We start from the raw sequence: 27,061 nt of genomic DNA on the forward strand, positions 1-27,061 counted from the left end.
TGAACTGACCACTTAAATAAAAAAACAGAATTCGTATTAAAGTGGGCTGGGCACAGCTTGCTAAAAATTGTAGAGTTGATTTGATTGATCACAAAATTGAGAAGGACCTTATTAAATAGCAATACCGTTTATCTTGCCTTCCGTCTGGGGTGTAGTTAAATCATACTAAGTAGATGAAATTGTTTCCTCTTTTTAGAGCTCTTATTTTTTGTTTTTTACTAAAATCTTATTACTACAGAAATATCTTTATTTTGGAATTGTGCATCTTAAATATTGAGATTTAAATTGTGGACATTCATTTCTATTTTTATTCAAATAGCATTGATCTAATAACAATAGCAATGCTCAATTCCAATAGCAATCTAGTAGCAGGATGCTACATGCTGATGATATGACCATGACCAGAGACGCAAAGTTTACAACCTTTGCCCTTAAGAACCTTACAGTCTAGTAGGAGACGCAGTTCTGAAAGTGAAGAGTTACATCATGGTTCAACATGGACACTATTTGGGTTTTGCACAGACTATACAAAGAAAGATGCCAGCTGTTTCACTCCGGGGAGCGTGGTTATGTGAGGCTTCACCATAGTGACCATACAAGGAAGAATGGGACTTCTCTAGGCCAACAAGTGAGGGCAGGTAGTCCTTAACACGGGACTGCATGTATGAAGGCACAGGGACAGAATACCATAGTGTGTTTGGGGAATGTGAGTGGGTATAAATGCAGACTAGATTTTAAAGGGGTGGAGAATTACTAGAAACAAGGCTGGAGAGACAGGCAGGGCCAGTGTATACCTCAAATGCTAACATGTTTGCTCTTTACCTGCCCACAGTGGGGAGCCACAAAAGGGTTTTTGATTAGAGTGTGAAGCTCAGATTTCCAAGTTTTAAAGATTGCTTTGACAGTCGTCTGGAGGATGGTTGGAGGGGGGAAGACTACAGACAAGGAATCAGCTAAGAGGCAATTGCAATAGTGGAAATGGGAGATGACCAGGTCTTGGACTAAGGTGGTATCCATGGCAACGGAGGTGAGGGAGGGAACAGAGAGGCAAGGGGGTCACGATGGTGAATTCTACAGTGGCTGTTGATTGGACGTAGAGGGTGAGGAGGGGTCTAGGATAATGTTCAGTGAATGACCTGGGGAGATGGTGGTGTCATTTCCTGAAGCAAGCAACAGGAGGAAAAGATAATGAACTTGGTTCTGGAACGTTAAACTTGAGGTGCCTGTAGGTCACTGAAGCGCACACACTTTGTGGGAAATTGGAAATCTGACTCGAAGCTAGCACAGTGCATGAGTTGCAATAAAGATTTGGGAGCCATCAGTGGATGTGGCTAGAATGGCCATGGGATGACATGAGAGCATGATGAGGATAAATAACCAAATCCTGGGAAACAGGAGCATTTTAAAGAGCAGGCAGAAGGCAGGAGGCAAAAGAGGTCAGACCTGAGAGAAAGGGAGACAGAAGAAAAAGTAGGTTCATAGACATCGAGAGAGAAGTTTTAAGAAGGAAGAATGATCCATAGAGTCAACTGCTGGGCAAAGTGAGATAGAAACTAGGAGTGACTGTTGAAGTTGGCAACCGGGTTGGCAGTGCCTCCTGAGACAGTGCCCAGTGGAGGGACAGTGGGGACCAGACTGCAGTGGACTGAAGTATGAATGGAACGTGAGAAAGGGGAGAAACGAGAGACTCCTTCAGGTAGCTGGGCTTTGAAGGGAGAGAGCTAGAGGCAGTCTAGGATGGAGGGACCACTGCGGGAGGGACCTCTGATTCATGAACTAAGAAGAGGAGCTGGTGGAGGGGAGGAAAGGGCATAACTGACAGCCGAGGGTCGAAGAGGGGTTGAAGTTTGTGCTGTTGGTGGAGATTATGCTTAGACGGGAGGCAGTTCTCACTTCCTTTGGGGGGAAGGGAGGACAAAGTCAGGACGGTTTTGGAGATAAATACCTTTACAGACTTGCAGGAGGTGATGGGAGTGAGTTCATCTCCATTTTTACTGTGATTTCCACGACAAGGTGTGCAGGAGAATGGCGTAGGTTGAGAAGATTGAAAGAGGAATCTAATGTAGGTGGAGGGGCTGTGGTTTGATGTCCCCAGGTCTAGATCATTTTAGGTCATGTTCGCGTAAACTCAGGGTCTTCTTGATAACTGCCCAGGGAAAGGTGGATTTTAGTTTCTTTGGGGGAACAGAGGCTGTGAGCCCAGAAATCACCAATGTGCTAACTTCTGATTCCAGGATTCCTATTAGTCTCCTCCATCAGGGTGATCTGGTTGCCTCTCATGATGTCATGGAACAAACTGATCTGGATGTGCTCACACACTTACTTTCTAGAAGGACTCCATTTCTTCTGCCAACTGTGGCAGAAACTGCCAGCTGCCAGTTTCCTCTTCTTTATAAACACAACCTGAAGGATGGCAAAGTACCCAGCCCCAAATTAGGTTTCTCAGCTGTCTTAATCTGTTTGGGCTGCTCTAGCAAAATACCTCAGACTGGGTAGCTCATAAAAACAAAAATGTATTTCTCATAATTTGGCAGAATCCCAGACCAAGACACCAGCATGGCTGGGCCCTCTACCTGGTATAGAGCCGTCATCTTCCTGCTACTGCTCAGGTGGTGGAAGGGGCTGGAGTCTCTCCAGAGCCTCCTTAATGAGGCACTAATCCCGGTCATGAAGGCTCTACCTCCATGATTTAAGTCGCTGCCAAAGTCCCCACCTCCTACTACTGGGAGTTAGGATTTCAACTTATGAATTTTGGAAGGGCATAAACATTCGGACCATAGCACCAGCCTCCTTTGCGGGACTGGCCAATGAGATTTCAGTGGAAGGAGCTGGGTGGAGTCCTGCGGGAGCCATTGAGGAGGGATGGCTCAGCCAGCAAGCGCGCTCTTCTTGTCCTCGCTCTTCTCTGCTGCCTGGCGTGTGGATGTAATGGTGGGAACAGGTATGGTTGTTGTGTAACTTGAGGCAACTCTGAGGGTAGAAACAATAGTAAGGTAGAAAGATCGTAGTTTCTTGGGACATGGACTCTCTGAAATGCCTCCAGACTTCTTTACATGAGAGGAAAATAAACCTCTATCATTTTCAGAGACAATCACCTGTTTCTGTGGTGAGTAGCTGAACACAGTTCCTGTCTGATATGCCAATCTACACTGATGCTGTCATTCTGACATTGGATTTCTATCCACCGACACTTCCTGGTTTTTTGGAAGTATCGGTTAAGAGCCTGCAAGACGCAAATCATTGGCTGGATTTCTAAGTGGCTACAAAGTAAACATTACATAGACAAATGACTGCAAAGGAAGCATTGTAAGTGAACATGAAGTAGTTACTAAGTAAGTGATTTTGGTTTCTAATGTTGCAAAAATACAAATGGTAGTCAGACCTTTATTCCCATCCGGAAGTAGTAGAAGATACGCAGTTGGGGTTTGTCTTCACAGTGGGTTTGAAGTCACTGAGGCCAAGGTCTCATGGTACCTGAAAAGTGGGATATTGGAACATTGTCTGGTTGGTTCTAAGAGCATAGTCACGAAAACCAGGGAGTTTGGAACAAAACTTTTATTTTTCTTTTGTCCTGTTTTTTTTTTTTTTTTTGCATTTTGTACACAAATCCAGCCAAATCTTTGCTTATTTTTGTTTAGCTTAGATCTTTTCTTACTCTGCTTCTTTAAGATCTTTCTTGTGGCATGATGCCTAACCAGAATAGATTGCAAGCAAGTTCCTGGTAAAAACCCCAGAGACTCAAGGCAGAGCAAGATGGAGAAGGAGACAGCAAGGAGAGTATTATCACACTGCCTCCTGCCTCCCGAGATTCCCCGGGGGTGCTCATTAGAAAGCTCTCGTAACCCTGAGACCTCCGTGCTTTCGTAAACCTGGTATCACATTGTGTTAGTTATATGGGTCCTTGAATACAAGGCTAAACCGTATTTCTCACTCTCTTCGTAGCCAAGAATGCTGCAGAGGTTGCTAAATGCTGGTAACATTCTATGGAGAGAACAGATTATAATGGAGTTACTTTATCTTCCCTCCCATTTCTCAGGGGGGGCTTCACTCCTCACCCTGGATTGCTAGTTATTTTACCCAGGTAAATGTCAATATCTAGGGTCAACCCAAGCTCTGTACAAATAAGCTTTGCCAATTGTTTCAGTTAGAAATACTTTTGGCTGTGATAGAGAACCTGACCGACAGTGTATTCAGCAAATAGGGGCTCATGTTCCTCACGTGACGGATGCTGACTTGGTTCAGNAGCACGTGATATTAGGGCTCTAAGTTGTTATCTCTGTGATTCCCCTGGCTTTTTCCTCATGACTGCACAAAGGCTGCCTCATCTCCAGATATTGCATTCTTGTTTAAAGCAGGAAGAGGCAAATGAGATGGAAGAGTTCTCCCAGAGCCCTCAGTACTTTCAGCGGAGTCTCTGGCCAGAACTCATTCATGTGGCCACCCAGCTGAAAGCAGAATGGAGCAGACAAAGGAGATTGGAATGACCTTAGAACAAGCCAGTGGCAATGTCTGGAAAATCAGCTGTAGTTCAAATTCAACAAAGTTAAAACTACTCTGAGGAATGTAAACTGGAAGGGGCCTTGGCTGTCTCATTCATTACCACTGTGTGGCACATAACAGGCGTTCAATAAACATACGTTGACTTCAGGACCAGGACTAGGGCGAGGCAAAGTAGGCACCTAGGGCCCAATATTTAAGGAGGCACTCACTCTTAGGCTTGGGCAAGTGCACGGTTGACATTTGCACAGTCCTGAGATTGGGGGCCTCCTTAAACATTGCACCCTAGCCGCCTATCTTACTGAGCCTGAACCCCAGCCCTGATTGAATTAATAAAATAAAATTTCAAGCAGATGTATGAAGTAGACACTTTAAACACTGATATTTATAAAACATTATTCTCCAATCATGCCATATCATAAACAGTAACACGAGGACTTAAATCATCCCAAAGATCAGCAGAAAAAAATAAAGGCTATGATTGAGCAGACATGGGCTCTAGAGAAACCTGCCTATTGACAACAGCTAAAGCATGAATTTGAAACATCTTGAAAAAATGTATTTCGGCCCCGAGAGAACCCGGTAAGAGGCCAGACTTCAGTGACATCTCATTTCCAGTGTGCTCATGTCATTAACATGTAGATTACACACCGTCATACTTTAGATCTATGTGGAAGTTGGCCATCCAAACAAAACCCAGCTGCTTCATGTATTCATATGATGTGGAAGAATTTTAAAAATAATTTGTGGGAAAAGAGTAAATAAAATGGAAGATAATCATTGCAGTAGCTTTGAATTTAGATTTCAGAAAAACAAAAACAAAGACCCAACACTTTGCCCATCCCTCTACTAACTGAGCAAGGGCCCTGAGGCCGAAGGAGAGGGGTGGCATTTTGGACGCGCCGGTGCGTGGCTTTGCTCTGTGCTGCTGTCCCCGCCCCTCCTCTGCAGTGAGAGCCTTCCAGCCCTCCGAGGCAGTCTCTTCCTTGAAGCTTTTGCTTTCCTTCTCATTTCACGGACCTTCCCTGAATTCCCCAAGCCATGGCGTCGCTGTTGAACGTGGGGACATAGGCAGAGCACTGAGGTTTCCGGGCTGACTCTGTCACTGCCTCTGGGACTTTGTTGGGCCAGTGCCCCGGGTTCTCTGGGTCTGTGCCGGCTTCCTGGAATAGGATGGCAGTATTTGATAGAACCCACCGCCTGAGGCCGTGTGCTCACACGTATAAAGCATCGAGCCTCGGGCGTGGCCCCCGGAGTGGTTAGAATTGTGGTTACCACCACTTCTCTTCATGCCTGAACTTTTTTTTTTCCTTTGGTGCTTAGAATTTTCATCTCTTTATTTATTTATTTTTTTATTTATTTGCTTGTTTATTTATTTATTTTTTAATGATTTTTTATTATATTATGTTAGTCACCATACAGTACACCCCCGGTTTCCGATGTAAAGTTCGATGATTCATTAGTTGCGTATAACACCCAGTGCACCATGCAATACGTACCCCCCTTACTACCCATCACCATGCCTGAACTTTATCCTGTGTTACATTATCGTTATCGTTGTTCCCCTAGCCCTTCCCTCCAGGTCTCACTCCTGCCACTAGAGGGACCTTGTAGCTCTTGTCGCTTATATTCTCAAACCCTGGTGCATGTTAAAACCCTCCGAAGGGGCCCCTGGGTGGCTCAGTTAGCTACGCATCTGACTCTTGATCTCAGCTCAGGTCTTGATCTCAGGGTCTTGATCGCAAGGTCGTGAGTTTGAGCCCCGTGTTGAGCCCCATGCAGATCCCTGCGCTCACACCTAGAGATTCTAACTTACTGTGCTTGGGGTGGGGCACGGACGTTTATTTTTCAACCACACTTCTGGGGCTCTCATTGCCCCAGATGCTCCCAGTTCTTTCTCTCCGGCAGGACTGCACAACTTGGGGACTACTGGCATTCTGGAGGGTTCCTGGTGGGCAAGGGCTGTCGTGTGCATCGTAGGATGCTTAGCAGCCATCTCTGGCTTCTACTCACTAGATGCCGGTATTACCCCAAACCCCTGTTGTGACAACCAAACATGTCTCCAAACATTGTCCAATATCCCCTGGGGACAGGGAAGGCGGGGGGGGGGCGGTGAAATCATGCCTGGCTGGAACCGCAGCTCTGTAATAACCCCTGAACAACTAGCACAGTCCGTTGCTAGTAGCTAGAGATGCTAAGGGTCTGTTTAGCTGAATTGAGCTTGGATGGGGTCAGTGAAGGGTCCCCCAGGATGTCAACAATGACCCACACCTGTTATGATACTCGGGGTGGGGGCAGGTTCCCAGGACTCTATTGCAAAACCAGGTCTTTCCTCAAACCATCTGAGTCTTTCACTTCGGTCTCAGAGGGGGCAGCTCCTAACCACCTGCAAGGCTACTCTGAGCACTGGGATCTAATTTCTCCAGAGGAGCATTTTCTCAGGGGAACTCGTGAGGAACTCTTGCCATCTACCACGGAGCAGTAACGAGTTTATCAAACAGACTGCAGTCAGTAGAGCTGTTCAGTATTTCCCAGCCTTTGCCTTCGAACACGATCTGTTGTATGTCTCACCCCATCCCTGGATGACATTTCAAGTATTAAAAGGTGTACGGAGTCTAAATCAAAATTTGAGTTTTACATCCCGTTCCCAAGTAGAGAAAGGCTAAAAACCCCTGCATGTCCTCCATCCCCAGGGGGATGGCCCTTATGCTTAGGGTCAAGCCTGAGCTGGCAGATGGGGAAAGGTTTGGCTGGGATGTGGGCTTGAGAGAAGGCCAGTATGTCTTCCACCTCCTAAGAATGAGCGTGAAGCCCTACAGTTTAAGCAGCAGCTACCTACTCGTGACATTGCCTTACTGGTTTCTTTTCTCTAAATAGAAGAATGTTTAAAATCACACGGAGTTGTTATAGCAATTCTGGGCCCCTTACTAGTGAAATGGTTAATATAACGGCACAGGTATTTAACAGCTACAGAAATGCCTTAAAATGTTTTTAAGGCCAAACACACTGCATGGCCTGGCTGTAGGGAAAACGGGCTTGATGGCATCAAGAGGCAGGAGAAGTCTTTGGAGAGACTGGATGGCTCTGCTGGCAGTTACTGTTCTCACGGGGCTGGGCTTGCGTGACTTCCTCACAGTTCCCTCACAGAATACGCTGTCCCACTGTCCCAGTGCCCCAAGCAGTGGGGTGCAAAGGAGCACTCTCCAGGCAAAACCAGGTCCAATCCTCATGGAGCGCATGCCTGCCCAGCCAGGCGAGGCCAGCCTGCTCTCCCTCCTCCTGCTCGGCGCTCGGCCCACCTCCCCTCTGTTTCCCCTACCGTGTTTCCCTAATCTTGTTTCCCCCAACTCTTACAGACTAACTTTCCCCTTCTCTAAAGTTTGTCTGACGGACTAAACCTGCTTCAGCTCCCTCTGTGTCTTCATGAACCTTCTTTTTTATGAAAGAGGAAAACCAGAAGTGTAGTGTCACAAAAAAACAAAGAGGGTAGTGTGCTTTAGAGGGTGGAGTGAGACGTTTCTTTTGGATTTTGCATTAAAGAGGATGTGGAAGATCTTGATGCTTTCTCTTTATGGATGTCTGGATAAATGATTCCTGGGGCTGTCTCTTTGGTTTTAAGATCCACCTCTGTGTGCAGGTTTTTGGGTGCAGATTCATGAGAGAGAGAGACAGAAATAGAGACAGAGTTCAGCTCATTGCCACGAGAGCTGTAATTCAGCTTATTACCACGAGAGGGCACCAAAGACCACAAGCTGGGGCTTGCGCTGTTACCGACCCCCCCCCGCCCCCCGCCAAAGGTTCAGTTTAAATATGTCCCTGAACTCAGCAAAGACTTTCACTAAGACTCATGAAGCGACAGACCTCCATGCAATTTTACCTTTCCATATCCTGTCCCACAATGATTTTTTTGAAATACAAGCAGAGCGCTTTGACAGCGGCAGGCAACACAGTGGGATGAGGGAGCCTTAAGTAGCTCCCTTGTAAGGAGACCCGGTGACCGTTGCTGCAAAGTCTCCTTTGACTTTGCTGCTGGAGGCTCCACCCGTCCTGTGCCCCACATCTCCAGGTCTCTGCCTGTTGCTGCTCCGTGAACGTTTCTCCTCATCAGCAGGTGGGGGTGCGGGTGGGGGTGGGGTGTGGGAGCAGGAGCTCTGGCTGCACCCCCAAGCCCTCCCTCTCCTTCACACTGCACATTCCAGTACTCTCCATCTCTGATCTCTTTTCCTTTTTCCGCCCCCGCTGCCAATACCTCCACCCAGTCAGCGGGACCTCTCACCTGGCTGTCCCCAGTCTGTGCCACCTCCCCGCCCATTGTCCACACTGAATCAGAGGGCTCTTTGACAACGTAGACTGTTACCCCCTCATTGAAGCCCCTTGTGGTCTCCTGTTGCTCTCAGTGCAGGATCTAAACTGCCCAGCATGTGTCCCAGGCTCCTTGGGATCTGATGTCTGCTTACCTGCCCAGTGTCCTCTTTCTCTCAATCTCCCCTTTCCATATTCCCTCCCTATCCCAACAACCACGTCATCTCACCACCCGCCCACCATACTGCAATCATGCTAGAATATTTGCATTTCTGTGATTATACCACTTTCTCTTTCGCTTGGGCCTTGGCACTTGGGAAATGCACAGTGCCCTTCCTCCCCCCCCCCCCCCGGGCCCTCCCACACCCAGCCTCGAAAACAGCTCTTTCCTTTAGAAGTAAGGCTTAGACATCATCTTCTCTGAGAAGTCTTCAGAAAGCCCCACTCCAAGGCAGGGTTAGCCACCCTTTTCTGATTTGCAGTGGCTGAGTAGTGGGTTGTTCTCCCCCCATCTCCTCCGGAAGCACTGTATTTCTTATTCCCTTTTCCCTAATCTAACCCAGTGACCCGCTCTAAACTAAGCCCTTAATAAACATTTATTGGAGAAAGGGACCCAGCGCTCCTGGCCCCGGGAAATGCTCAGACGCAGTGTCAACACCAGGTGGCGCTGCAGCCACGCCCATGGGAGGCCATCCTCTTTCTGGCCCTGTTCTGCCAGGGCTGGACCACCTCTGTTGTCACCAGGCCGGATCCTAGAGGCTCAGGGAGGGTCTTCTGCCGGCAAGGGACGCTTTGTGCCCTGCAGTGATGTCGGTGACACGTTTGGGGTCAGAATCTCGCCAAGGTGCCTGGAGCCTTAATGCAAACTCTGGAAGCCCTAAGCGTCGCCCTTCTTCACCAAAACCCTCCCCTATCGTGCTTGCTTTCAACCCCTCCAGCTCTTACCAAACTTTGTTTCCTGCCCTGCTTCCCCACGGGACTTCAGCGGTTAATCTCCAATCAAATTTAAGACTCTACGCTCCTCAAGGGCTTGCTCCTTGCAGTCATCCTTCCTCTCCGACACTGGTGACTAGAAAAGAGCACACAGAACACATTAGCTCTTTGTTGATGAACTGGGTAACTAAGTGATGAAAGCGGACAGCTCATACGGACATTTCAAGAATCGTGGCAGGAGAGAATGGACTTCTTTTTCCTGACTCTACCAAAGTCAACTCCAGGGGTCACCATGTGCGTGGTCACTGTGTAGGGTCGGCCTCGGGAGCTAGAACCCGCAGGATGCTTTCCCGGACGCTGCCCTGCTCTCCTGTGGGTGGTTACCATCTAACTGTGCTTCGAGATTCTTTTATCTTGTTTCACGAAGGTGGTAAAGGAGGAAGAGCTCTGCTTGAACGTCAGAAGATCTACGCTTGGGTGTCAGCCACGACTCGGGAGCAAGTTGCTTTCTGTGTACACGCCTTAGTTGCCCAGTCCGCTGAAGGAGGAGGGGCACGGGGCGATCTCACCGTCCTAACAATGTGCAAAGGCCTGGGAGCCACACCGACGACACCCCAGTTGCTTCATCTGTGAGAGAGAAATCATAGCTGTAACTAGCTCATAGGGCTTTTTTAAAAAAAAACATTGGGATGAAATTTACATAACGTGAAATTAGGCATTTATGAATATACCATACATTCATAATGTTGTGCAATCACCACCTATATCAGGTTCCGAAACATTTTTACCCCCCCCCCCCAAAAAAAACCCCTCCATACCTGGTAAGCAGTCACTCCCCATTGCTGCCTTCCCCTGGGCCTTGTCCACAACCGGTCTGTGTTCTGTCTCTGTGCATTCGACTGTTCTGGATGTTTCCTATAAATGGAATTGCACAGTGTACGACACTCTGTGTCGGGCTTCTGTCACCTAGCGTGGTGGCTTTGAGCCTCATTCGCATTGTAGCATGTGTTGGTGCCTCAGTCCTTTTTATAACAGAAGGCTATTCTGTTGTTTGGCTTCACCTTCTTGCCTGTGTGCATGGCGCTTCTTCTCTCATTAGTGGTTTTGTCCTGCTCTCTGTCTGTTGCCTTGCTACTCACCCCTCCAGGCCCAGATCTGAGGTCACTTCCCCAATTCCCATGGCTCTCTGCTGAAGCTCTCATCTTGCCGTTTTCTCCCTCTCCCCTAGTAACCCTTGTGTACGTCCCCTTCTCCACCCACTAGTGGAATCTGGGCTCCCAAGGAGCAGGGACAGACCTTGGTTCATCTTTGGGTTCTTAGCACCTCGCGGACTCAGACCGACAGTATCTACCCAACAAATAGCTGTTGAGTTAGTGAACGAGTCGATCCTTCTGGCATGGGTCACGTTTACCCTGACTACACGGAAGGACCGGGCAGGCCCGTGGGAGCAGTAGAGGACAATGCGGTGTTATTTTGTTCCCAAACCGGGGTCCACAAGAAGTAGTGCATCTGAAAACCTGGTGGCTTTGGACAAGTGGAACCACATTCTGTCCCTCTGTTCCTCTGCGGCTGGACATTCGGGCTGTTTCTGCCTTTTGGCTGCTGTGGGCAATGCTGCTGTGAACCTGATTCACGTGTGTTTGTTTGAGTTTCTGTTTTCAGTTGGGCTCCTAGGGTTTTTGTGGGGACTGGGCACAATAAACGTGAACGATTGATGTCATTAATTTTATCTTGAAGGTGTGTGAGTAGGGCCCCACATGGGTTCTTCCTCCTGCTGTCTCTCACACGGGAGCCAGATCTCATTTTCTCCCCATTACTGGTTTTTAGCCTGTGTGTCTCTCCGTCCCCCCGCCTGCCACTGCGGCTGGTGTGGCAAACCAGAGTGGGTAGGGCGGGGTGAGAAAGGTAGGGGAGAGGTAGTGGAAATGAGGACAGGCTGGTGAGTGGCAGGAGACAACCGCTGGGCAGGTAGCACTGAGCGAGGGGGAGGGGCAGGAAGGAGCAGACCCTGAGGTGGGTTTAAGAATGAGGACGGCGCAGGATTGCTGGTGGGAGGGAGGGCGGGGTGAGGCCGGGGCGGGGGCCATCAGCAGCCCAAGATCAGGGCTAGGAAGGGCCTCAGGCAAGGCTGGCTGCGTAAGGGGGCAGGAGGTGGCGAGAGGGAACTGGGGTTTTTGTACAGAAACACAGCGTTCTGATTGTGGCTGAAGCCTTCTGTGGGGTTGGCGTTAGGGCCAGAAGCTGGGATCAAGCTCCATGAGTTGTCAGCTTGACATCAGGTGACAAAATAGTAACAGGAAAGTGCAAGTTTTAAGAATGCTGCCAGGACGGCAGGGGATTGAGCGGGGGGTGGCACTGTGGGATGAGTTTGAGCACTGTCTGTACAGGCCCGCTAGGAGCAGAGAGGGAGTTCTCCAAAAGCGTAGCCTTTTTGGTGTGGCCATGTGGCTGTCTGGAATTCTGGAAGACTTCTTCATGTGGAATAAAGTTGCCAGGACCTAACAGACAAAGACCTCCTTCTTGCCCTGGTGTCCAAGAGAACTGAGAAGAATTACTCCCATTTGCGTTCATGTTGTGGAAACCAGAATGCACGTCAAGGGGGGAAGCTCTAGGTGGGAGATGAGTTGAGCATTCACATCCCTGACTTAATCTATTCTGGTCTCAGTTTTCAGTCTGAGACTTCCTCTCTCCAAAGTTAAATAACGAGATCTTTGTGGGGAGAACGTACAGCTTGTATTGGAGAGGAGCAGCCCTAGAGAGCATGGATCTGAGGGTTGTCATGCCCTATGAAAAGAATCCGCTCCTGGCGGGGCGCTCAGGAGACGTGCCAGCACTTGGCCAGGGATGGGGGACCCTTGAGCCCAGGGCAGATCCACTCCAACCCATCTTCCCTGCATTTGAATGCTGTGTCCGCCTACACCCCTCAACTGTCTTGCTCCTTCATTCACAACTCACATTGAGAAAAGTAATTTCTAGAATCCCTCATTTACTGGGTCAGTGAGCTCATAGGAGGACTAGTTGTTTTTGGAACAGGGAGAAATTGTAAGATAATTAATCTGATCTTTTTACTTGACAGAGGAGGAGAAACCAGAGGCCCGGAGATTTGCTCAGATGTCTCTGGCAGTGGGTTGGAGTCTGGACTAGACCCTGAGTCTCCAGGCCCCCAGCCCAGGGTGCTTCCCACTGTCCTGCAGGTTCTGAAAACCCAGGCTCACAGAAGGAGTTTGTATGTGGCTTGGGGACCTCTCAGGAGGGAGCTTCTCTGCACTCACCCTCTCCTGCTTCTGAATATTTAAAACACAGAAGCCAAACTGTAGACAAAAAAAGATATTATGTCTGTTTGTCAGGAGAGAGATAGTGTCTATTTACCATTTTCTGTCCTAAGAATCCAGGTGTTAATGACCACTAGACTGTTAACCAAAACATGCTAGTTATGGGCGGGAATCATGAAGGCCCAGCCTAGAGAATCTCGGTCAAGACAGAAACAATAAAAATTAATGTTTAGACCAAAGAGGAGCATATTAAATGTGGAGTCAAAGGTGTAGAATGCTAAATACAAGAATAAAGCATAGAAGGGTGGCTCAGAGAGGAGAGTATAGGGAAGTGGGACTTCTCGTTTTATGGCAGGAGGAGGGTCTCGGCAAGATGAAAGTGTATCTGGGAAAGGCTGTTTATTTACAACTGTTGTCCAGACTGGAGAAATCAGGTGTCCTCAGGACTAGATAAGTAAGCAAGAGATACGCCAGGCATAGAGTTGGTCTAGCTAAAAGTTGGGAATTCTGGGACGTTCGAGGCTTTTCCCAGAAGTGGATGAGAGTGTTTTCCTTCTGGGAGAGGCTGCTGTCCCCTTCCCCAGCCAGAAGCAGGTGATGAGGCCTGAGCTCTGCTAAGGGGACTGTGATTTCTCCCCTCAGATGGCGGGGACAGCACGCCACGATCGAGAGATGGCAATCCAGGCCAAGAAAAAGCTCACCACGGCCACCGACCCCATCGAAAAACTCCGACTGCAGTGCCTGGCCAGGGGCTCCGCAGGCATCAAAGGACTTGGCAGGTACGATCTGGGCCAAAGGGGTGGCAGGGGGACGAAGTGAAGAGGCAGCACACAGGCAGGCAAGGCTGTTACTGGCTGTGACCTTGAGCAAGTCTTGGCCTTCTAGGGTCTCCGTTCCCTAGCTGTGAAATGCAGTTTGGAAGAATAGATCTCTCAAGGCCCTTGTGACAATTTTTAGTTCTTCGTCCCAGCTTCAGCAAGGCTGTGTCTGTGACAAGAGAGCACAGTTACTGGAACAACTGGCAGTGAAGGGAGAGGCATGTGCAGGCCCCAGAGACACCGAGCAGGACGCGGGGAGAGGCACTCCTAGCAGCCGTGACAGCAGGGGCCGGCGTGGAGGAGAGGGGCGGTTGCTCTCAAGCGGTCCTGTCTTGCTCACCTCCGCGGCCACGGGAATTGCCTGTGGGATAGTCACTGCAAGGGGATTCTCCCAGCTCTGTAGGGCCTGTCCTCTGACCGTCTGACAGTGCAAGAAGTCCTCAAGACCAGGAAACCCAAGGAGAGAGAGGTTGTTAGCCTCCACTGGGCAGTGCCTGTGCATTCTCTCTCTCTCTCTCTCTCTCTCTCTCTCTTTTTTAAAAGACTTTATTTACTTGCTTGAGAGAAAGAGAGTCCATGCGGGGGGTGGGGGGGACGGAGAGGGACAAGCAGACTCAATGCAGAGGCTGACTTGGGGCTCGATCCCACCACCGTGAGATCATGACCAAACCAAAATCAAGGGTCAGACACTTAACGGATGGAGCCGCCCGGGGCGCCCCTGCAGTTATCTGTTTTTGACAGACTACGGGAGAGCCTGCCATGGGCCAGGTGCTTGTACCTGGTGAACAGGTGGGTGGACAGGGCTTCTCCAGCCCCACGCAGGCCTCAGACTGAGCCAACCGAGTGTCACGACAGTGAGAGTCCCTGTGGATGTTGTGTGTGAGAGAGCACAGGGCGCCACGGCGGGGGACCCAGCCTCTCATGTGGAGCTTAGGGACGGCTTCTCCTCCAGCGAGCTATTTCCTGAGCCCCTGGGATGTCACCTTCAACCGTCTCAAATTCTCAGACTAAGCCCCACGCTGCCAGAAGCCCAGACCGTGGACATGTGCACCCTGATGCCCAGGCGGTCACAGTCGCGTGGGAAGACGGGCCCGCTTCCCTTCAATGCTGTATCACCCCAACCTCCAACCTTCCCCTCTTTCATCCTGGACTCACATCATTGTCCTGGGTGCAGACCCCTCAGGAACACTGCCCTCTCTCTCACTCACTGACCCACTCAGTTGGGTCCCTCTTGCTGCCAATGCCACCATCCCCCAGACCAATCCCTATCAGCCCTTCCCCTGTGAGCCAGTCTATTGGCTCATCCTTGGCCATTTGTTCCAATGTGCCCTCTGCCTCTGCCCCTTCACTGGTTTTGCCCTTCCCTCAATCTCTACTCAACTCAAGTGCAAGCTGCTCCCTTCTGTTCCCCCCATGATTAGAATGGGGTTATGGTTTTTTGGGGCCACAGAAGTAAAGCACTTTTCATCACCTCATGTCAGGGCTGCATACTGTCAACGTGACTTATCACTATTGATGTTGACCTGGATCACCCGGCTGAGACTGTGTATTTGGCTTCTCCAATGTAAAGTTACTGTCCCCCCCTCCCCCTTTCTGTATTGTACTCTCTGGAAGGAGGTCCCTATGCAGAGCCACACTTAGGGAGTGGGGAGTACGCTTCCCTCCTTAAGGTCGGGGAGTATGTGCATAATTTATTTGGAATACTTCTGCAAGAGCAATTGGTCTTTACTAACTAATATTTATTCATTTCTTTATTTAGTCATCTATTTAAACCAAAATGGACTCATGAATATTTAGTTTATACTGTGGGTTACAATTCAACACTATTTTGTTGCTCAAATTGTGAAAGTTTGGGCCTTGAAAGCTCTTTCAGTTGGCTCCTGTGTCCCTTTGATGGATCCCCATCAATATAGTTTTGTTTGTTTTGAGGACTTCCTTACTTTCTGGTATAAGATATTCCAAGCTCATCTTGCATATCTCATGCCCCAGTCCTAGAATCAGACATTTCTCCAAGAATCCCCATTCCTTTTATTGGAGAATTGTATTGGAAACCAAGATCTGGGCTCTAGATGTGCTCGTTCCTGGGGTGTTACTTCTAGGTTCTCTTAGCTGACAGAAAAAGAAAATATATGATATATGTACATATCTATAGATATTTTTATATGTCATCATCTTTGTTTATATTAAGCTAAACATGAGTTCATATTAATGTCTCCAACTCTAGCCCATTGCCACATGCAGCAGACCGTTCTAGCCTCCTCCCCTAGCTCATCTAAATTTCCATTTCAACAGTGATACACCTAGCTTCTACCACCTGCCATCTATTTACTTAATTGTTCAATTCCAGTATACCTTATAGCATGTCGGAATTGTTAACTCAAATCTCCGTGGGAAAGATCTCTATCAGCTAGAGTCCAGTGCTTATGTGCGGTTCCTTGTGCCTTTAGTCCTACAGACTTTACTCATTGCCACAGTTCCTTACGTCAGCATACCCCACCCCCCCTTCAGTGAGATTGTTTCAAAGTTTTGTAGTACAGTTAGTTTCTCTTCTCACTGTCTGCATTCCTTCCCGGGATCCCCTGACCTCCTAAACAATTTTTAAAAAATTTGTACACATTAAGGTTTACTCTTTGTCCTATGAAGTTCTGTGGATATTAGTAAGTGCATAGGTTCATGTAGACACCATTATAAAATCGTACAGAATAGTTCCACTGCCCTAAAAATCCCCTGTGCTCTGCCTGTTTTCTTCTCCCCTTTCCCTTATCTTTTTATTGTCTCTATAGCTTTGCCTTTTTCAGAATATCATAGAATTAGAATCACATAGTACATTTTATTTTATGAGATGCTTGGGAAGAGGCTCTCCAATTTTGGAAGGAGGGTGCAGAGCAGAATCTAGGGCTTCTGCATTTTGTTTCGAAAAACCTTGAGAGTGGTTTATTTTTAAATCTTTATTCTTACACCTTGTTCTCTGTTTTGTTTTGTTTTTTTTCTTTCTTTTTGTGTCTTTGTGTATTTTCTTTAGAGTGTTTCGAATTATGGATGACAATAACAACCGAACCCTTGACTTCAAAGAATTTGTGAAAGGGCTAAATGATTATGCCGTGGTCATGGAAAAGGAAGAGGCAGAAGAGCTCTTCCGGAGGTTTGATAAAGATGGAAACGGAACAATAGACTTCAATGAATTTCTTCTTACATTAAGAGTAAGCAGCCTCGTGAATCAGTGTATCTGCTGCGTTTGGCTTTCACATGGTTTGGGTTGGCTATTTTGAAGTTTTGTTTTCAGAAGTTGTCAGTGCACTGTGGAGGAGATGGGAAGGAGAATGATAACAGGTTTAGGGACTTTTTGGAGTAATTGTCATGCATGCTGTTCAACGGCACGCAAACCATTTCATACCATTGAGAGGAAGTAGATATTTCATGACCTATGATACGAAACAAGCTCATTTACTTGTGTTGTCTGTGTATGTGTTTTTTTTTTCTATTTATCTAGCCTCCAATGTCTAGAGCCAGGAAAGAGGTAATTATGCAAGCTTTTAGGAAGTTAGATAAGACCGGAGACGGAGTTATAACAATTGAAGATCTTCGTGAGGTGTATAATGCGAAACACCATCCTAAGTACCAAAATGGAGAATGGACCGAGGAGCAAGTATTCAGGAAATTCCTGGATAACTTTGATTCACCCTATGACAAAGATGGATTGGTAAGTAAAAGAGCTGAAGCAGAATTTCTTCTGTCGAATTTCCAGTTGTAATTAGGAAATTGGTCCAAAGCCTTAAAAAATACATATAACATATTCTTTATAAATAGAGGTAAAATATTTCCTTAGAGACTACCTAGAAAGTTGGGAGAGAAAGTGATAAGATACAAATCATGTATTGGTAAGGGAACCACATACGGCTAAATACCCGTCATCGGGAGAATGTGGTATTTTGACTTAACACTCTGTTTCATGGTTCCCATACTTAGCATACTTAGCCAGCCACATTCCAACGAACTAGACTACAACAAAATCTGTTTAAGTTCAAAACGAAACCATAATTTAATTTTTCGGGACATGATTCACAAGGTATTTCAGGATGTGGCAATGATTTTCACACTCATCCTCGCAACATTGTTTGTCATTGCACTTTGCTATGTAGGAGTGCCATTTACGGGAGGCTTTCAGTGAAGGAAATGCCAGGGAATAGGATTTACTTTGATTTCATCGATAGCGAGCTTTGAGATGAACTTGCATGGCGAAACTACAGTGAGCTTAAAAACAAAAGCAACCACCCACCTCCATTAACCGGTATCTTCAAGTTACAAAAGCATAGCTTGGGAGGGTAAGGAGTTGCATCTCTGCTACGGTGTCCAGGCTGAGATGACAGTGTCATCTGTCTTTTATCAAGCTGTAAGTGGACGTTTGAACTTGGCCCCAGTTCTGCTGTCAGGTGTCTTGAAGGCTCTGATGATGGGGAAGGGAAGGGAGTGTTCTCCTTGGCTGACAGTCAGAGCAGCAGGACCTTGGGGAGGGTTCTTCCTCACCGCCATGTCACACAAGAAGGATTAGTTGGGCACTGGGCGGGACGAAAAGATGGCAATGATAAGAATAGGAAACAAGGCTTCCCCTTCTGAAGGGAATTTCCCCCAAGTTTTTCTATGAAATTTCATGGTAAGTCTTATTAGCAAGAGGTTAGGGGACTAGGAAAGCAACCTTTCTTTCCTTCCTGCTGACATTTTCCCGTTGGAGACAGAGAAATACCCTTCGTTTTAGTTGAAGGGATTATAGAGGTGGATTAAAAGAAAGCAGGGGTGGGGGAGAGGGGGCTAGATTCTGTAGGGCAACCTAATGCTTAGGGGCAGAAATAACAGAACGGAGCCACATGTTTTCTTCCAACATCGCTGGCCTTTGATCTCTGAAATGGCAGTGGAAAAATTGTCAACTGCCATTTCCCCAAATTAGCCCACCTCTGCGTGAGATCCCAGGGCCTCCCCCTGCAGGTGGTTCCTCCTCCTCGTTGCCAGGGGAAACCTCAGCTGCCCTTTGCTCTAACCCAAGTCAAAGTGGCCGGTTGTTATGATTCAGCTGATTTCAAGTTCCCACCCCTGTCCCTTTTGACGTTTGCTTTAACAAGCCCTCTTCAGTTTTCAAGCACTCACAAAGGTCCCTGGGGTTTTTAGCAGTTACAGCGTTTGGTATGACCTGAGTATCACAGAGCCTGTACTGATACCCAGCTGACGCTGCGTGATCGTCAGCTGGGGACATATTAAGAATGCCCATTGCTGGCTGCACCGCAGAACTACAGGGTCTGATTTTTTTGGGGTGGAGATCAAGGATTTGCAGGGTTAGTAAGTGCCCCAGATAAGTCTTAGTCACATTCACATTTGAGATCCTTGTCTCTGAAAGATTCGGAAGTGCGTCTTTGTAATTACTACATATAATACGCACATGAACCTCACGTGGCATGATTATAGATCCTGATCATTTATTGAGTACTTATCTACTGGGTATTGTGCTAAGGGTTTTCCAGGGAGGTCTCACCTAAAAGGCATAATGAAAATGTTTCTGAAAGGTAAAGTGTGATTCAGACTTTTGTACGTTGAATCATGTTTTAAATGCGCAAGGAACTGTTGATGTAAAGAAACTCCGTGGTCAATTCTTTTATAAAGAGAATAATTAGTTCTTAACTTATCTTTTCCAAATTGAGTTGTCTTATACATTAAGATTTCTTGTGGTGAAGCGTAGCTACGTTTGAAGCCAGTGCGCTCATTCATGGTTAAAAAATATAGCTGATATCCAAGTAAGACAGAATTTACCACAAGGCAAGAAATTTAGTGTACTGCTCAGCTAAGGACGATGCTCAAATTTGTCAACTTTTAATCGTCTGGGCTAAGCTCTCAAGTAGTCATAAAGGCTCCCGGGGTTTACAGTAGTCATGGAGCTCCGTGTAATGGATTCTGTGCTAATAATCCCACATCCAGCCCTCCGAGCAGCCTGTGCACCAGACGCCGTATGGGTAGAGGTACGGAAGCAACTGAATAATGTACGGAGTGAAACTTCTTCACTCTGATTCTTTTTTTTTTTTTTTTTAAGATTTATCTATTTATTTGAGAGAGAGAGAGAAATAGTGTGTGTGAGCAGGGGGAGGGGTACAGGCCGAGGGAGAGAGAGAATCTCAAGCAGACTCCCCGCTGAGCACGGAGCCCGAGGTAGGCCTCAATCTCATGACCCTGAGATCGTTACCTGAGCCAAAATCAAGAGTCAGACGCTTAACCAACTGAGCCACCCAAGCACTTCCCCCTCTCCTATTCTATCCTAGTTGGGTGAGACTTCCCCTTCTCATTTTTTTAATATCTAGGTTTGGAAGTTTTCATTTATATATGTTATTTTACCATTACAAATATTTAAAAAAATCTCTCAGAAGTGGATGAGCCTTTGAGAGAATATGGGTCTTGTTGTCTATTTCTTGTAGATTTTTTAATGATTAAAACTATTTTAAATATATTATGGAGTGTATATAAATAACCTAAATTTATTTTATGAGTTTTTAAAATCAGTCTTAAACAGAGAAAAGGGTACTGTATTCTGTATCATGACTCGAATATTTCCATTGCTCCCATCTGGGACCTTCTCCATTATAAGATAAATATTCTATCCACTAAGGGTAGCATAGTCAAGACGCTGACGAGGAGCAGGGGTGTCCACTTTCTTACTTTTTACTGATGTCCAACAAAACAATTAAATAGTCATAGTTATTATTACTGAGAAGTGATTTACTATGATGAGGGCAAACGTGGGGAAATCACAGGATTTGTGATTCAGGCTATTCTCAGTATAAGTTGCGTCTAAGGAAACAAGGAGACACCTCGCTAGGAATAACTGATGGCCTTTTCTGAAGTGATCAGATATCTTAGCTCTGAGGTCCAGTTTTATGTAACCTGACTCTCAGATGAGGTTTAATGCTAGATAAGGGGGAATGCAAAGGAGGACGTAGGTAAAGAAATGGAAGAATGGAGAGTGTTAAAGATATCCTAGTTTTAGAAACAAGCTATGGACACACTCCCTTCTACTTCTAGGCCACTGAAAAGCCCAGCTTAACTATCAGTTCAGTCCAATGAGTTTCTTTCTTCTGCACTTTACCATTTGGGGGTGTGTGGGGGGTGGGTACAGGGAGAGAAATAGGGATCCTGTGACTTTTTTTCTCCGTTCACTCATAATGGCAGCAAAAAAGGGCAAGTGGGTCAATCAGTTCCAACGATTCTTAGAAGATACAGGTGGGCACTCTGTGGAAGAGGGGTTTTGAATTACTTATGGGTTTCACTTTTTGTGATGTTTTTAATCCCTTGTGACACTCAAAATTGAGGGCTAACTAGAGAACAATACGTTTCCTAAACAGCCATCATCACTGTGTCTGTGTCCTCGCACGTAAGCGGGGCTGTACTTGGGGGTTACGTCGATCGGTACAGAGCTCAAACAGGAAGACAGTTCTTTCCCTGAGTGATCTGATCACATCAGCCGGTATGGTTGCACTGCAGTGTACGTATCGCCTGCACCTATTAAAAAAATAAGATTGATAACTAAGGTTTCTTCCTTCTAGAAGGAAAGTAATATACAATTCTAGCCTAGGTAAACACATCAGTTGATGTTCCCAAGAGACAGTTACAGGCACAGGATGGAGAGAGGACCCACCCAGTGTGGTGTAGGGAAGCATAGCGCAGGGGATGCCTTTTTTTTTTTTTATTTTTACTCACTTTGTGCCTTGAAATGAGTAAGTTCTATCTTAAAAAAGCATGAAGCCAAAGAGTATTTAACTAGAAATCGACTTCTTTATCCACAGGACAGAATCCCACTTTCTGAAAGGTGAAACGTTACTTGCCCTGACCCAGGACCTGTGGTGCTATTTCTGACGTGTCACAGAAAGCCCGTACTAACTACTGCTAAAGAAACTTCTTATTCTGAGTTTCAGTCGCACATATCCACGCAGATGGGCTCCTGCTGTTAAAGAAAGGCGAGAACCTGTATCTCACTTTCCATTTAGATAGGTCTGGAAATTTTCAAGACTTTCTACCCACCTTCCCCTCTGCTACCCCTCAGGGCCGTCCTCAACGTGACTGTTTCCTCTCGTCTGAGATCTATTCTTGATCTGTGTCACTAAAAAGCCTTGACCAAAGTTTCCCTCGCATTTACAGGTCCTGGAGATGGACCTCCACTGAAGTGGTGGGAAGCAAAGTTTTGTTTTTGTTTCTGACTTTTCCTCTGCAGGTGACCCCCGAGGAGTTTATGAACTACTATGCAGGGGTGAGCGCATCCATTGACACAGATGTGTATTTCATTGTCATGATGAGAACCGCCTGGAAGCTCTAAATGTAGGACCTGGGGACCAGGGCCTTGGGTACAGCCACATGGCTCCAAATGGTTAAACATCAGCCTCAAACCAGGATCACATTTGATTTCATGTTCATCCCAGTGTTTCTTTAGTGTCGACACACACTGCATTTTCTAGGGCAGAAATGACAGTATGTAGTTCCCTATGACTTCACTTCTCTGAAGCTGTTTTCTTAGCTCTACTAGAGAAATTAACTAACATAAGATTCAAAAAGCTACTAGAACCAGGCTCTAGGATACATACACACGTCTAATAAACCCAGGTGCCTTCCTTGGCCAGTAATAGAAGTTTGACTATTTTAATTATAATCCCCACCCATGCACCCACAGTCTTTCTCCACTTTTACATGGTCCATTTCTAGGTGAGAGAATTCACCTGTTTTTATAACTGACTGTAAATGTTTAAGTGCTTCAGCTCCAAATTGGGGACCAGAAGAGAACCACACGTTAGCCTCAATTTTTATACCTGAATCTTGAGTTTCTCTGCCAGTGGTTTAGGGAAGCCTCAGTTTGGTGAATAGATTTAGAATGACATTTTTGGGTCATCTAAATTGTCTGTGAGAGGCCATTTCCTGAGCAGTTAAGCTAGGACCATCCGTGTGGTTAAAGTTTGAGGCTAGGCTGTGCTCTCAGATTTTATGTGGGACCTCATAAAATCTGAGTCTGAGTGGGCAGACCATATCAGCAAACCTTTGTCTGGTGGAATGTTCATCTCCCCCCCTCCCTGCCATGGGCCAATAATGTTGATATTCCCACCAGTACAAGAGGGTGGAGAATGACATAGACTAGGATAGCAGGCCTACTCCAAGGACGGTTTTCCATCTTGACACTTCATGGCCCAGAGTGTTCTCCTTCCAGCTCTAAGCTTTGGCTTCCTAATGTCCATGTGTGAGAATCTCCCCATGAAAGGCTTCCAAGCAAAGGCAGCCCCAGCTGCTAGCAAAAAGATATTGAATCCACCACTGTCCCTCTGTAGTGTTCTGTGTCTGGGGCCAGAGGTAAAAGCAGAGTGACCAGCCCTTTGGCTATGGTGCTGGAGATAATGACCACCTGCCTTGTCACTCAAGGACAGTCCTTTTTGTCACCTCTGTCCCTGGCTGCATTCATCCCCTGGTTTGGGACATGGATTGGGATGATAGTCCCCTTGAAGATCCCATGTATTTAAGTGACTCTGGGTTTAAGGTCAATCAAACACATTTGCTGTATTTTATAGCAATTCGCTTGTTTACTTTTTATCTCACAGAGTTGGAAGTGGAGATCAAGATACACATTGATTTAAAATTTGTGAAAGCAGGTGTTTCCAGATGAGAATCATAGCAGTTTATTTGTTGTCAAGAAGCTAATCTCCCACTTACTCTGATGACACCCTGGACAAGTGACCTTTTTCTTGAGGATGAGAACATCCCCAAATTATGGGAAGCTAGTTCTTCAAAAATTAATTGCACAAGTCTGGTTTTCCACTGGCTTTATTACCTAGGCTTATATAGAGATTGGCAGGCCAAAAGATGCCAAGGGTTATGAAGAAATATGTACAAATGAGGTAGAAATCCAGAAGAGATTATGATGGAATGTGTAGGAAAAAAATCCATGTTTTCTGTAACCTGCACCTTGCAGATTATGGCTGTTGAGAGGTCCCTGGTTTCCTGGCCATGATTTCAAGCTTACTGCTCTAGATAGATTTGTGTCTTTGATTTTGGGAATGACTCATGCCTCTGCTTAACTGGGGCCATAGAGTTAGCATTCTGAACAAGGACTAGGTTGTAGCTCTCAGCTTCGTCTTCCCCAGTCATGCTTGTGCTTCCTGTCTAATTGGGGCACAGCATTCAGATTTCAGATAACCTCGACCTCAGCGTGTATTTGGCCACATTTACCTTCCAGCAGGTCAGGTTCTGGCCCACAAGCGAGGATTCCACCAAGGTCCTCTCGCTGCCCGTAAACAAGATCTAACAACCTGATGGTCAAGGATCACTCCACTCCTATTCTGAGTCTTATCTGTGATTTTTGGCCTAGTCAGGACTCACTCATTATTTAACTCTTACTCCTTCTGGTAGCCGTGGGAGGAACAAAGAGTCATTTAAAAAAAATCATTTGCTAACAACACTTTTTCTGGGTATATTTTCTGTTTATTTAACCTACACAATTTAAATATAACTCCATTTGCAATTTAAAAAGTAAACACTGAGATCAGAAGATCAAACACAATAAAATATCTCCAACCCTTAGGAGCACGTTACCTGTGGGGCCTGGACCCCAGATACGAAGTAACCAAGCAAGCCAAAGAGGAGAGAATGAGCTTAGCAGCTTTTCATGAAACAGAAACAGTGTATGCAAAAATTCTGAGAATCAGGATTGGCCAGAAGAAGCCACCAATATCAGTACTGAATCGGGTTCTAACTGCCCCCAAAGGCAACCTAGGCAAGAACGGAGGTGTGCCCCTAACCAGCTTCTTAAGGGCTGGTTCCCATCCTTCCTGAATTCCGTTTACAGTGCAAGTGAGAAATCCAAGAAGCACTGGTGTCGTAGCCTGAGGCAGAATTCTTTCAGCCTATCCGCATGGCTAATTTTCATAGACATTCAAACCTTGATAGGATTTTTTCCCAGACCCAAATGGCACTCTGCAGCGTGATGCATGGCTCTTTGTGGTTTGGTGGCAGCATGGAGCAACACTTCATACCCTAAGAGCAGCTTTTAAGACAGAGCTGGGTCCCCACCAAATAGACCGTGGATTGCTTTTGTCACATTACAGTTTTAGGCTGAATATATCCCATAACAAATATTTATTGAGTCACTGCTAGGTGCCCTGTTCTACTCTAGGCTGAAGGGGCTAGGATAAATGCAAATAAAACCACTGGCTTTGAAACCAAACTAATAGCCCACAGTTAAGCGATCAGAGAGGAGGGGTAGCATAGGCACCCAAGCCAGGATAGTTAGGACCCTTTCTACGGCAGTGTGCTGTAGGATCATGTGGTAAACCTGATGAATGTGGGCAATCTATCAAGACACTGTCAGGAAAACACCCCTCTATTCTTGGAGGCAGATCATTATGTCAGCCCTTCACTTCTCTTGGCCAGTGTGGATTGCCTCACTCAGCCGCGAGAGTACAAGTCGGTAATGATTCAACCCTCTTTAGGCAAGCTACAGATGCAATTTGTTCTGCTGATGTTTAATCAAGCGGAGAGATGAAATTAACCAAATACTTATTCTTGGCTGGTGTGTGGGTGTCCTTCTCCTTCTTCATGAAATTCCACTAACACCCTCTGAGTGGTATACCTTTTTGGATTTATGCACAACTCTCTGGGGCACAGAATGAAAAACCCCACAAATTCCAATTTCTCAGATCAGTCAACAAGCTTGCTTTCCGGGAAATTAAAGACTGTTCTTGTAAATTAAGTGCTTGTTGAAAGAAGCAGCAAAGTTTTAAATTTTAGAAATGCTTATGATTCAAGGGAAAACAAAGGTGCCAAGGATCTGACAGGTTGTCATATAATGTTATCTTCATGTAATTGATCCTTTGGAAAGCCAATGTTTCTAAGCATGGATCTACTCCTCCAAGTTGCTGTTGTGGAAACTGCATAACCTTGATAGAGACAACTAGTTTTTTCCTTGTCATTAAAGAAAAAAATCTCACTAAATGAATCCCCCAAAATTATGTCTTGTAAAACAGATGACGGGTGAAATCTGTTGAAAGAAACATAAACAAATGATTGATGGGGGTTCTGAGAACACTGCTGTGTGAGAAGAGTTCTTTTGCCACCTCAGTTGGTGCGGTGAGAAGCTTGTGGTGCAGCAGCTCTTCCTCTCTGAGAATAGCATGACCTTCTTGTTTTATTTTCTCACCTGCTTCACCAAAGCCAGTATCTTCCCTCAGCAGAATAGAGTGAAAGGTGCTCTTTAGGAGTGAACCCACCGAAAAGATGAGCCACTGACCCGTAGCTGAGGTTTTGATAATGGACCTTGCAACAACCAGAAAGGTATATCGTATCAGAGAAAGAAAAATCTCAAAATGTACTGGCCTATTTTCTTTTGTTCCAGATTCTTCTTACTCTTCATAAATGGAATTTATTTATGGATGATTTCTCTGGAGTATGATACACATTCTAACAGCCACTGAACATGGTTGACACAAGTTCTGTCTCACCAAAGTTCTTGTGAGCACCACGAGTTTCCTGTTCCCACTCTCACTCCCAACATGGGGACAAGTGGCACGAAGCTCAGAGGTGCAAAGGGTCACACCCATTACACTGCCCATGTAACTATCATTCACCTCCAGTTTCAGTCTGCACGAGACCCTGTAATAAATGTAAGAGGGACCCTGTGACTCAGAGCTCGAGCACTGAAGCAAGATCTGAGTATGTAGTTTGTAATCCTGTCATGACAGACGTGAGTAACTTTCTCTTTACAAACCCTAGCACTTGGCACTCAGACACTGGTATTGATTCTGGGAACACCTTGATCTTAAACTTGAAAGGTCTGAGTTGCCGGTCTCCTAGAAACACTCAGGCCGCATGCTCTGAGAGAGCCTTAGAACAGAAAAGGAACCTGTAATTGAGAGAAAATGACAGAGGGCAGCGTAGTTTGCTCTTGCTGGGGGTTTAGTGAGCCTCGAGTGCTTCCACCTCGATGGGATAAAGTGCAGCACAGACGCAGGGCATTACCAAATCTCAGGCATTACCTTCTGAAACCCAGGTCATTCTTTTAGTTTCCAAGGGGACTGAGGAATAAACTCTGCTCTTCAGATTTCCTCCTTAGTCATGCCTAAAACCTCATTTAGCAGTATCCTTCAACATCCAATTATTTAAGATTATCTTTGAAGCCGCACAGTAAGTGTAGTTAGTCACCATTGATGTAGGCTCCTCTAATTGAGCTCCCTTAGG

General features: G+C 46.2%; 1 protein-coding gene and 1 long non-coding RNA gene across 4 annotated transcripts in view; one reads left to right on the forward strand and one right to left on the reverse strand.

The window, feature by feature from the left end:
• Positions 1 to 27,061, forward strand: part of CAPSL (calcyphosine like) — a 38,222-nt gene that overhangs the window by 578 nt on the left and 10,583 nt on the right. The window contains exons 1-4 of one of the 3 annotated variants that reach the window (XM_040630500.1): positions 13,519 to 13,783; positions 16,845 to 17,022; positions 17,313 to 17,522; positions 22,065 to 22,168. In XM_040630500.1, coding sequence (XP_040486434.1) covers positions 13,647 to 13,783; positions 16,845 to 17,022; positions 17,313 to 17,522; positions 22,065 to 22,166 — 627 coding nt within the window. In that variant the 5' untranslated portion in view covers positions 13,519 to 13,646 and the 3' untranslated portion in view covers positions 22,167 to 22,168. Of the gene's footprint in view, positions 1 to 13,518; positions 13,784 to 16,844; positions 17,023 to 17,312; positions 17,523 to 22,064; positions 22,169 to 27,061 lie in introns of those variants that run through there. The other 2 variants (XM_040630501.1, XM_040630502.1) reach the window with 2 other exon arrangements.
• On the reverse strand, positions 4,865 to 10,307 carry LOC121102765. The gene is made up of 3 exons (XR_005834881.1): positions 9,952 to 10,307; positions 9,745 to 9,868; positions 4,865 to 5,660 (listed from the first exon to the last, which is right to left on the reverse strand). It is a non-coding gene; the product is annotated as an uncharacterized LOC121102765 (long non-coding RNA).

Source organism: Ursus maritimus, unplaced genomic scaffold (assembly GCF_017311325.1).
Source record: "Ursus maritimus isolate PB19 unplaced genomic scaffold, ASM1731132v1 scaffold_15, whole genome shotgun sequence".
NCBI classification, from domain to species: Eukaryota; Metazoa; Chordata; class Mammalia; order Carnivora; family Ursidae; genus Ursus; species Ursus maritimus.